General features: G+C 50.5%; 2 protein-coding genes across 2 annotated transcripts in view; both read right to left on the bottom strand.

Annotated features, from left to right (window-relative positions):
* LOC131285439 (chromodomain-helicase-DNA-binding protein Mi-2 homolog) overlaps positions 1–4,009 on the bottom strand; it is a 9,044-nt gene extending 5,035 nt beyond the window's left edge. Inside the window, exons 1-3 of the mRNA XM_058314294.1 lie at positions 3,763–4,009; positions 330–2,443; positions 1–203 (exon numbers count right to left, since the gene is read on the bottom strand). The exon at positions 1–203 is cut by the window's left edge and continues 3,872 nt beyond it. Of these exons, the coding sequence (XP_058170277.1) occupies positions 1–203; positions 330–2,443; positions 3,763–3,799 (2,354 nt within the window). The 5' untranslated portion in view covers positions 3,800–4,009. The remainder of the gene's footprint in view (positions 204–329; positions 2,444–3,762) is intronic.
* Positions 4,010–4,804: 795 nt separating this feature from the next.
* Positions 4,805–11,111, bottom strand: LOC131288518 (DNA-directed RNA polymerase I subunit RPA1). Its single transcript, XM_058317658.1, has 7 exons — positions 10,325–11,111; positions 9,014–10,237; positions 8,530–8,722; positions 7,952–8,451; positions 6,625–7,880; positions 6,345–6,543; positions 4,805–6,005 (listed from the first exon to the last, which is right to left on the bottom strand). The coding sequence occupies exons 1-7, from the start codon at positions 10,993–10,995 to the stop codon at positions 4,889–4,891; spliced, it is 5,160 nt and encodes a 1,719-aa protein (XP_058173641.1). The 5' UTR covers positions 10,996–11,111; the 3' UTR covers positions 4,805–4,888.
* Positions 11,112–11,215: the final 104 nt, after the last annotated feature.

Genomic DNA, 11,215 nt, shown 5'->3' with positions numbered 1-11,215 from the left:
CCCAGGCCCATCTCATCGGCCAGGATCGTGTCGGTGCCGTTCGCCCACGAGTAGCGCAACCAGTTGATGCCCTCCAGCTGGTACGGATGCAACCGCATGCCGGTTTCGTCCAGGTACGGTGGTTGCACTTCGAACTTTTTCTTCAAATCCGTCGTCGGTTTCTCCGGTGGCGGCGTGTAGCGCTTCAGCCCCGTCGTACGCTCCTCCTCCTCGAGGTCACGCACCCGGCGGCTTCCTCGCTTCTTCTTGTTCTTCTTGCTGCTACTGCTACCGCCACCGCTGCCTCCACCACCACCGCTTCCGCCGCCGATGTCCTGCGAGCAGTTGGCGCGCAGATCGAGATAGTACTCGATGGTCATCTTCAGCCCGGGAATGTCCTCTTCCTCCTCCTCCCAGGTGGCCTGATCGTACGGCAGCTCACGCCATTTCACCAGGTAGAGCGTGCGGCCGTCGCGCATCGTCCGGTGGTTGATCACGCGGTGCACCATCAGCCATTCCGGTTTCACGCCGTACCGGTAGAACTTTTCCTCCAGCTCGGTTTCGTTCACGTCTCCCTGGATGTCGCGCATGCGTTGGATGCGCTTGTACCGGTTGTCCTGCTCGTCTAGCGCCTCCTCCAGCTTGGGCGGCTCCTCCATGTCGTACTTGCGCGTGTAGTAGCGGAACATGAGCGGATGGTGCACGTCCAGCTGCAGCTCGGTGATCCAGTCGCAGTGCCAGTACGACTTTTCGGCCCACTTGACAAAGTACTCGCGGCGCCTCGTCGGCCCACCCGTGCCCTTCGACGTGGACGGCTCGTCCGGGTTGATCGGTTTGTCAGTCCAGCGCCAGGTGAGAATCTTCTGCACCTTGCCCGGCAGCGGCGGGCAACTGCAACGCGGACACCGCCACTCCCCGTCCGGAATGTCATCGAGGGGCGGATTGAGGCAGAACGTGTGGTACGCCGACGGGCAGTTGTCGCAACACAGCAGCTCGCCGCCATCCTTGCACACCCGGCAAAACTCTTGATGCTCGTCGTCATCGTCGTCGGCCGGACCTTCCGCTTCGCACGTCGGGCAGGACCACTTGCCTTCCGGCGTGTCCTCCAGCTCCGGATCGAGACACACCAGATGGTACGCCTTCGGGCAGGTATCGCAGAGGATAATCTCCCCGCCCTGCTGGCACACCTCGCAGTAGTCCTGGTGTTCGTGCTCGCCTTCCTCGCCGCCGTCCGGGAACTTGCTTTTCTTCGATTTGCTCTTCTTCTTCGACTTGTTGCCGATCTTCGTCTTGGCCTTCTTGCGAACGGGCGGATCGGACGTGTCGTCTCCGGCGCCGCCATCGGTGGCTGCCAGCCCGGAAGAAGATTCGCCCCCTCCCCGCTCCGGCTTCTCCGGCTTCTCTGACTCCGACTGCTGCAGCATCTTCTCGAATTCGGCATCCGAATCACGCTCCGAAGCGCCGCTCGCGTCCTGATCCTCATCCGACGAGGCGTTCTTGCGCTTGCCGAACTTAATCTTGAGGGTTGGAACTTTCTGCTTGCGCCCACTGCTGCTGCTTCCTCCGCCCTTCTTGTTGCTGCTGCTACTACCACCGCCACCGCCGCCACCACTCTTGCCCTTCTTGCTTTTACGCGTCCTCTCGCGCTCCACCTCTTCCTCGTCCTCCTCGTCCTCGTCGTCGTACACCATGTCCTCGTGCTTGTTCTCCATCTTGCTTCGCGATCGGCTCGACTTGGGCACGTACTCCGGCGTGGCCGGTGCGGCTTCCTCTTCCTTCGCCTCGCCCCCCGCCTCTTCGCTCGGGATGTGCGGGTTCTGTGTGCAAAACTCGCGCCACTTGGCCGCCACTAGCATCATCAGCTTCGCCATCGGCACCTTGGGGTTTTCCTTCGTCAGGATGGGCCGGACGTGCGTCTGGAACATTTTGAACGTAACCAGATTCTCGAAGTCTTCCTCCGAGTACTCGATCTTCACGTCGGTCAGATCGAACGAACTGCACACCTCCTGAATCGAGGGCATCTTTTCCTTCTCCTCCACCACCGCCGACTTCTTTTCCGACACCTCGGTCACCCCCCGGCTGCTGCTGCTGCTTCCCTTCTTGCGATCGCGACCGCGCTTGGGGCGCGCCTCATAGTCGGATTCGGCTTGGGCAGCCGCAGCCGCCGCCGCCGCCGCAGCACTTGCCGCCGCACTGCTTCCTCCATCGTCACTCTGCTTCTGATCGCTTTCGTCGCCGCTATCGTTCTTCTTGCGCTTTTTCTTTTTGCGGCCACGCTTCTCGTCGCTGCTGCGGGCCTTTCGCTTTTTGCCCTTCTTTTTCTTCCGACTGTCTTCCGGCTCGTAGTCGTCGTCCTCGTCCGCCTGTGTCGCACCCTTGGCGTTCACCTCCTCGTCCGAAGCGTCGTCCGCGTCGGCCGCCAGCGATGCGTCGACCCCTTCGTCCGCCAAGCCACCGTCTTCCTCTGCGAAATAATTCAAATTATATATTCCAACATTAAAATTGTGTGTTGTGTCTGGGTACAATAAAATACTTCAAGGCAGTAACCCAGAACTTTGTGTCCAGAGCACAATGTGAAGTTTTTTAGACGGTATAAGCCCTTCCCTCCCTTCCTTTTAAAGTCAGAAAAGGAAACCAGAACCAAAAGGCCTACACTAGAGTAGACTCCATCACTGATAGAGGACTGGAGGATTTTTCAAAACTCCTTGCTTTAGTGCCTAGGATAAGTGAGGCTCCCCAGAAGTCGTTTTATTTTCTATAGAATCCTTGGCGTTTCTCATTTGATTACTCTTCCAGGAAGCTAAAACTGCCCAATTCCTGACTAAAGGTGATAATCGACAGAAAAGATTAGACAGGATTATGCCATCCTCGAGTATCCTTTTTTCCCCGAAAACGTGCACTCATCATTCTATTTTTTACAATACAACATTGTTATAACTCCACCAGACGGAGGTTCCTCCTGCTTCTCTCCTCATAGGACAGTGTCCCTTAGCCTCGCAAACTATGATGAAGAAACAAAACAAGGAAAAAACAAGAAACGACCTCGGGAAAACGGGAAGCGACGAGAGGAGGTCACGAATGGGGACAAAACAGAGAACACGAAAATGAAAAGGAAAAATGGTGACCGGTGCATAATCACATTGGAGTGAGTGGGAAGATCGCACTAGGAAAAGCACGGCGCGGAGGAGGGAGGGTGAAAAAGCAGGCACACCTCGTCCTCCTCCCGTCTACCTTACCCACGGTTAGCCTACGTTTCTCCCCTCACACTTCTTCGCACAGGACCCACCCTTACACCTCACTCCCATCTCTTCTACGTTCACGACTCACCCTTCCTCCACTCAACTTCCCTACCCTCACATACATCCATTTACCACAGCAACCCTGTGACGATTCCTTCTCACGTCTCACCAAAAAAAAACCCACGGCCCCATGGCAGAACGCTAGCGCTACGCAACGCATTGTGGTGGTGAAAGGTTTACGCGCTCACAACCGGGTTCTCCCATATCGTAATTTTTTTTTTGCATAGTGTTTTCAGTAGTTAATATGAAATCGATTCTTGCTAGATATGTTTTTCTACCACAGGCAATCATGGCTTAACAATGGATCAGTGAGTTTTTGGCAGAAGAATGATTTTCCCAACCCATTTCAATTTGTTCCTCTCCCCGACCGGCATATTTCGTTTTATGATGTTTTGATCATCATCCGTAACCGGAAATCAAGTGGATCGTGTACATTCTCGAAAAGAGAACTATTATTTGTTCTATTCCCACTTCTTCTACTTACCGGCAATGGACTCGTCAATTTCCTCGTCGGAAGCCATCGTGGACGTTTGGAAGTTTTCGCACCGCACCGATTTGCTTATTACACTGCCTTTCCCTGGTACCAGGGGATTCGCGCTCACTGTTTACGTCCGATGCTGTACACTTTTCGGTTCGTGGACAATAGTAACAACAAAATAAAAAGGATTTTTCGACCGAGAACGGAGGAAAACGATCACAACCACGGAACGACAAACGCACGGTTCCGTCGAATGTTGCGGTCTGGCTGTCAGAGCCTGCTGCTGCTGCTGCCGCCTTCGTGTTGCGCTTGCAAACCTATCCAAAATCCAAGATGGCGGACCCCGCGGACCACAAACGATACGATCTGCCGCAAAGGGAGACGAGAGTGCACAAATGCGCGGTGGGTCGCTGCGAAAAGAAAAGAGAACGGCGTACACCGCACCACCGACATGGACGAACTGGCCTTCCTACCCGGAACGTTGGTAAAGTACGCGACGCGCGTTCGATGCATTTTGACAGCTCGGGTTTGACAGCTCCGGTGTGCTTTGTTTTCAAACAAATGTGCAAAATTTGCTGGTTTTAATCCCGCGGTCCAAGAAGCATGGCAGCAGATTCTTCTTCGCAATAGAGAAGATAATAGATACATGCAATCAAATTTATGGCGAACTAATATTATCTTGTAGGATTGCATCTCTGTTAACCTGCGGTTCATAGCTTGACATCCCTGTCAGCCCAGGACATCCTTTCTACCGTTATTAAAATTAGGATGAAACAATCCATCAGATCGGATTATATTTCTTTTTTACCTCACACAATTTTGGTTTTTTTACGTTACATACTAATCTACCCATTTCTTGTACTATTCTATCTGCATTACGGAGTTACAGAGAAAATCCTTGGGACACATCGCTGAAAGATAAAGATGCAGTGGGTCTTGAATATTGAAGTTCCTTTACATCTGTGCATATTTTTGCTTTATCTACTTGTTTCCAAAAAACACACACCAACATAAGCGCACAGCCAAAAACAATATAAACACTTTTCGATAATACAAAGTTTATTAAAAATATATAAGCATAACTTTTATGAACGATTCTTCACAAAACATCTCAAAAACCTTAATGCAGTAACTACTGGTTTGATTTAGCGAAATCTTGCAACGCTGACGAGTACAGCGTGAATGCTCCAGTGCCGAGCTTACACGGCTGTCCTACCATCAATCGGGCCGACGGTGACATTAACGGGTCATTTCGACCTTTCAGCATCGCGGCTTTCAAGAAAGTCAGGGAAGATTCGAACGAAATCTGTTGCAAAGGCGATGCATCGACCATGCCCGCGCGGTTCATTGCGACGAAGCGCCCGCTCGCGGTCATGTAGTCCGCCACCAGCAGCAGATGGCGCGGATCGATCGTGATGCCGTACACGCTGAACACATTTTGAATTTCTTTCACAACGACACGCGACGCTGCCTCGATTCCGTACCGCTTGGCCATCGCGTGGATGTCGTTGGTGTACAGCCGGTTAACATCAAGCAGCTTGGCGTGTTTGGCGAGCTCCGGAATGTTGATGCCGTCCGTCTTCAGGTACAGCTGATCGTTTTGCGTGTACGTGATGGCGCGCTTGATCATCGGCACCTGCCAGATAACGCTGTGCGCAGCGGCATCACGGATAACCTTGGTCATATCAACGTCTTTTAGCTTGAGCGATATTTGCAACACGATCTGACACCAACTATAGTTTTCCTTGTCGAAAGTGTATGCCGAAACTCGATCAGTTAGTCTCCGTAGCATATGAATCTCTTCCGATTCATGTAGATCCTTCGAGACCGTGCTTGCGTGCGTTCCTAAAATTTCTTTCCCTATCTGCTCTTCATCCTGTTCGTTTCCGATAGCTGCTTCTTCTTCTGGCTTCGTTTTCCTGCCGGTAGATTCAACCCCTTCATCATCACCATCACTTTCATCTGTGTCTGAGGAGTCGCCGGTACTGGCTCCCTTCGCTTTGTTTTCCTCATCAACCTCGCTCTCTTCGTCGTCATATCCCACATCATCGGTTTTCTTTTTGCGCATGTTCGATTCGGTTGCGTCCGTATCGGTGTTCATGACGCGATCATCGTCATCCGATTCGCTGTCCGAGGCACGGTTATCATTCCGCCCGGTCGTACCTTCTTCCGGTTCATACTGATCCGCTTCGGTGTCTTCCTCGTCCGGGCCTTTCTGTTTTTTTCTACCGCCCGTTTCGTCATCCACTCTGAGAAAACAAAGAAACATAAGAGAAACTTGATTTAGTTATGAATTTCATGACTGTTTAATTTTTTTAAAGTTGTACAAATCTAATAATTTTACTTGGACAAGGCCAGTTTTCGTTTAAACGGATTGGGTATTTGTGTTTCAGTTTTCAATTATAAAAACATACTAGATTATTTTATGCAAGAATGATCTTAAAATACTGTTAAATATTTTACAAAAGAAACCAGAGATTTCGAATAAGGACCAATTTTAAGCGTGCCATTTTTGCGTGTTATTGTATCGTAGGAAATAAATATAAAATTATCATATTGTATTTTTTTTTATTTTGAAAAATACTTACAGGACATTTTTAGTACGCTCTGCTTTTGCCATGAAGGAAAAAAGAATCTTGAAGAAACCTCGGGACATGTGGCTCATAATTTCTTTCGGTGTTACGCGATAATCATGACAGTATGCATCCTGCGGAAGGAATTTGAATCGCAACGTGTGATGCATGCAACGTGTCGGTTGTAAGACAAGCTTCGATTTGATGGTAACATCTAAAAAATTGAGATTGAACGTAAAAAAGTAGAAAAGGATCGACAAAAATAAAATAAAAACAAATCGATCCTGGAACTTACTTTCTAGGACATCGGCAACCGTGACGCGGTTCAAAGATTTGCGCAGCTTTTCAGCGACCGCAGCGAGACGTTCCGGTTTTTTGTGCGGCCGGAATGGAATCTCCAACGAAGGTGTCTTGATTTTTTCCGTCGCTGTCATTAAAATTTCACGCAGACGAGGAATACCCAGTGTGACGTTCATCTCACCACGTCCTGCAAAGTGGAACGTGTTGAGCGTCATCTGCGTCGACGGTTCCCCGATCGATTGGGCCGCCAGCACGCCAACCGGTTCACCGGGTGCGACCAACGAAGTGCTGGCCTTCAGCTGCATCAGCTCATCGATATCGTGCAGTGGCTGCTGCTCACGTTTGTACTCTCTTACCAGCTCCTCGAGTCGCTCCGAAATGACACCGTAGTGCGCATCTGGGCGATACACGGCCGCGGCCGGATCCGGGCAGTGGCTAGTCTTTTTGACATACTCGCGCTTCTCGCTCGGATCGAGCTTTCTCCAGAGCTTGATTAACTTTTTCGTCAACTTCGTGCGCCCCGTAGAACCGTGCAGCTTGTCTGGCTTCGCAAGTTCTTGCCGAACGGCGTCCGATTGGTCGACAGAAAACGCAGCAAACGGTGAAATGCGTTGCTTTTGCACCACCGACCCATGATGCTTCTTCCAGCGCTTGATCTTTTTCAGGTGCTTACGCAGGGCGTCGTTCAGCGGATCCTCTTCTGTTGCCGCCGTCAAGCGCTCCATAACATCTTTGCGCACTAACACGTCCCGGTTTTGGTCGAGAAAGCGTGTCTGCTTCACATTGCCGACGAACTGTACCTTGGAGATGTCCATGCCATCCTCGCCGAACATAAACTGCACGATGCTCCCGTCACTGTCTCGAACGGTCATATCATACTGCACCGACAGGCCTTCCAGGTGTTTGACCAGGCAGCGCTGCAGGTACCCGGATCGGCTGGTCTTGACAGCCGTATCGATTAGACCCTCGCGTCCGGCCATGCAGTGGAAAAAGAAGTCTTGCGGCTGAATGCCAGTCATGAAGCGCCCGTCGATGAATCCGCCCGACTTGGGCGAGGTTTCGAAGTGCGCAAAGCTGGGCAACGAACGGCCCGAAAGCATCAGTGGTGGACGTTTTCCTTCGAGCTCGATTTGCCCGAGCAGGCACGAGATTTGCATGGTGTTCACGGTAGAACCCTTGGCACCAGACTGCACCATCAGCTGAAGGTTATTTTCCGGGAACTGGCTGATGAGCCCTTCGGGCAAGCAAATACTACGGAAATAGTAATTTATATGAAGAAAGTTCTTTTCATTTGTTGGCATTCTTCTGATGAATTCACTTACTTATTAATACGGTTCGTATACGTATCAAGTACGGACTTGTACTTTCGATCAAGAATGGCACGAAACTTGGGATTTTTTGCGTACGCTTCGGCCATCTTTTTGGACAATTCCTCAGTGGACACGGTCGGAGGAAGCTCGAGGGCAGCCGCGGTCGCTTCGTGGCCGGCCGTCGCTCGACACTCACGTATAATCTTCGAGCGCTTCCGATCGGCCTTCTCCTGCACCAGAATGTCCTTCACGCCCAGCGTAAACCCTTCCCACTGGAGGTAGTAGGTGAAGAGGCGCGAAAGCGACGACAGTAGTGCCGTCGAACAGACACCGCCGTACAGCTCGTACATACAATGGATCAGACCGTACGGCGTTGCACCAAAGTGGTTCTTATCGAGAATGCCGCACAGCAGCTCTCCCGCTCGAATGTGGACTTCCGATTCGGACATTTCATTCTCACCCAACGGTGTTCCCCCGTACTGCCAGGGTCGAGCCGGTTGCACAAGCCAATGCTAAACAAAATAGAAAACAAAGTAGGCGATGTTTCACACCTCCAGGGAGCGGCTTCCATCCTCTTACGACATCCTTACCTTGTTGTTGAGCTTCGATTTGCCAATCATGTTGATGTGCGGCAAGTCCTTCGGTATGCTGTTCTTGATGATAGTGGAAATGATTTGTTTTCCCGACCAGAGGCGCACCGGTTTCAGGATTGATGGTGGCAGCAGCTCAATGTTGCCCTTCTTATTGCTTAGTGCCTGGAAGGTCAGTTGTTGGTAGTCCTCCCTATGTGTTGGAGATATTTGTTTTTTTTACATTTTTTAACATAGCTTAGCTAAAAGAATTAACATGATTAACAGATACTGGAAAGGTGAGCTTTTGCAACATTAGTGTAGCGCATGAATGAAACATTTCGTTGCACTCATTGTATCGATCGTTAAGCGATAAATTGATAATAAATTGGTAATTGGTAATTGGTATGGTAAGCCAATATACAGGGCGCGTAACGAATTTTTAGAACAAACTAAAAAGTGTAAGTAAAACAAAACCATAATAGGTTTTGTTTCGTTAACTTACCGGTTGAAAAATTTGCCCCGAATGAACAACTTTACCGCGGACACAATATGATCCTGAATCAATCCACCGAGCGGTGTGCCGTCCTTTGGGACCAGATACTGGTACGGCACCGCTACCAGTCCGTACGCTTCGCTGCGTGCCACTTCGTTCTGCGGCAAGTGGGCATTCATTTCGTCGCCGTCAAAGTCCGCATTGTACGACTTGCAGTTCGAGTAGTGCAGGCGAAAGATCTTCTCCCCCGACAGAATTTTCGCTCGGTGCGCCATTATACTCGGCCGGTGGAGCGTTGGCTGCCGGTTAAGCAGCAGAATATCTCCGTCCTGCAGATGACGATGGACGATCTTGATCGAATCGCCATCTGTCGCGGTACCGTGCGGTGTTAACAGCGTTTTAGCTATCGACTGTCGCTGGGTGACGTTGATGGCCGATAGTTTGCTCTGGCGGCCGTTAGAGTCTTCAATCATATTGGCACCCGGGTACACGGCCGGGCCATTCAGCACCCACTGCCGTAGCTCGGAAACGTTCCAGGGCGTCACCGGCACGGGGTAGGTCAGTTTCTTGGCGAAACGCATCGGAATGCCGATTTCCTCCACGCCGATGTTTGGATCGGGCGTGATGACCGTACGAGCGGCATGGTTCACTCGCTTACCCATCATGTGCATGCGGATCAGGCCTTGCTTTTTTTCTATCAAACGCTTCAGCGAAAAGGCGACTTGGCTTCCCTTAGCCAATTGATTGACGTCCAGCACCTGGTTTACACTGGTCTGGAGGGAGTACCATGCGTGGAACAGCTTCTCCTGCAACGTCTCACCCTTGGCTATTTCTACGATCTGCTGCACTGTGGTGAGAGACGAAGCGGAATCTTCCTTAGGGGCAGACACGTCGAATTGTTTATCCTCGACGGACATTAAAATGGCACGCACGGTGCTGTTTGTAATTAGGATGTTACGAAGCAGTAGCGATTGAGGGTGCTCCACAACAGTTCCTTTTTGCAAACGCCGCTCGGGACGCATCTTCGGTGGTGGAACGGGAATAGCTTCCATGAAAAATATATCCGTCGGGTAGTCGCGTCCGGCATGTGAGACGAGCATCGGCACCAAAAGCTTCAAAATGGAGCCCTCCGTATCGTACAGCTTGCGGAGCTGCATCTTACATTCCCTTGCCAACAGTGCTTCGTTGAATGCTTTCAGTTGGTCATCCGTCGTTTCAATGTTTTTCGCTTCACTGAAAATGGAGACAGATTTTATGAACTCAAATCATGTAAATGAAACGTAGAACAATATGCATATGCTTCCAAAAATGTAAACTTACTAGTACAGTTTCCTATCGCCTTGTGTCCAGCGGATCTTTATCTTTCCATCGTTCATTATAAATTTTGTCATCAGCTGTTTGCAGTGGATGCACGTCTTTACCGTACAATCCCTTATCGTACTGTTCACGATAGCATTCCGGATCGCGCTAGACAGCTTCGTATCGCCCAGCTTATTGTACGGTTCCTTCTGCAGCAGATCCTCGTAGGAACTTAACTCCTCCGGAATCTCTTCCATCGGATTCTGCCGAAGCTTCGCCTTGTACAATTCAATCTCTTCCGCTTCCACAATGTAACCAGCGTTGGCGAGGCGGAGCTGCAACTCTATCAGCGACTTCATCCCATCGCGCAGTTGGATCCGCATGCACGGCATACAGCTTATGCGTAGAATGCTGAACACATGGCGCACGAAAAACGGATTGTAGACGGGCAGGTCGAGTTCGATGTGCCCAAAATGCCCTTCGCATCTCTGGCTGTCGCGGCTGCACGTGGCACAGATTTCACCAAAAGAGCTCGGGCCCATGCATGGATCGTACAGTCCACCGCGAAGGCCTTGGCCCAGTTCATTGAACGAACGAGGTAGAGTTATCTTCGTCACACTTATTTTTCGGATATCCTCCGTACTGAACACGGAAAATTCCAGGTTGGTCGGATCGAGGTTAACAATCGTCATGTTGATGGAGTATACTGAATATTACGTTTGAAAAACCTGCTCAACCGTTTGCCACACGCTTTACGACTGCGCAACAGTCCAGATTAAATAATTCGGAGTTGAATTTACTACCGAATAGTTACACTTTTCACAACAATTTGCACAGGAAAACTTTTGCCGAAAGGCACATGTTCAACACGCGCTAGTCAAGAAAAAAACATCGGAATGAGCAATCTGTCAC

Source organism: Anopheles ziemanni, chromosome 3 (assembly GCF_943734765.1).
Source record: "Anopheles ziemanni chromosome 3, idAnoZiCoDA_A2_x.2, whole genome shotgun sequence".
In the NCBI taxonomy this organism is placed as follows: domain Eukaryota; kingdom Metazoa; phylum Arthropoda; class Insecta; order Diptera; family Culicidae; genus Anopheles; species Anopheles ziemanni.
Note: the sequence above shows the minus strand (reverse complement) of the source record. Positions and strands in the feature narration are given on the sequence as shown.

What these genes read in the sequence shown, in the direction of transcription:
- LOC131288518 (XM_058317658.1), bottom strand. Translation starts at nt 10,995, where the DNA reads ATGACGATTGTTAACCTCGATCCGACCAACCTGGAATTTTCCGTGTTC. An exon ending in CGGGGCAAATTTTTCAACCG is followed by an intron (nt 8,723 to 9,013) that starts GTAAGTTAACGA and finishes TCCAACACATAG; the next exon opens with GGAGGACTACCAACAACTGA. An exon ending in GGTTGCCGATGTCCTAGAAA is followed by an intron (nt 6,544 to 6,624) that starts GTAAGTTCCAGG and finishes TCAATTTTTTAG; the next exon opens with ATGTTACCATCAAATCGAAG.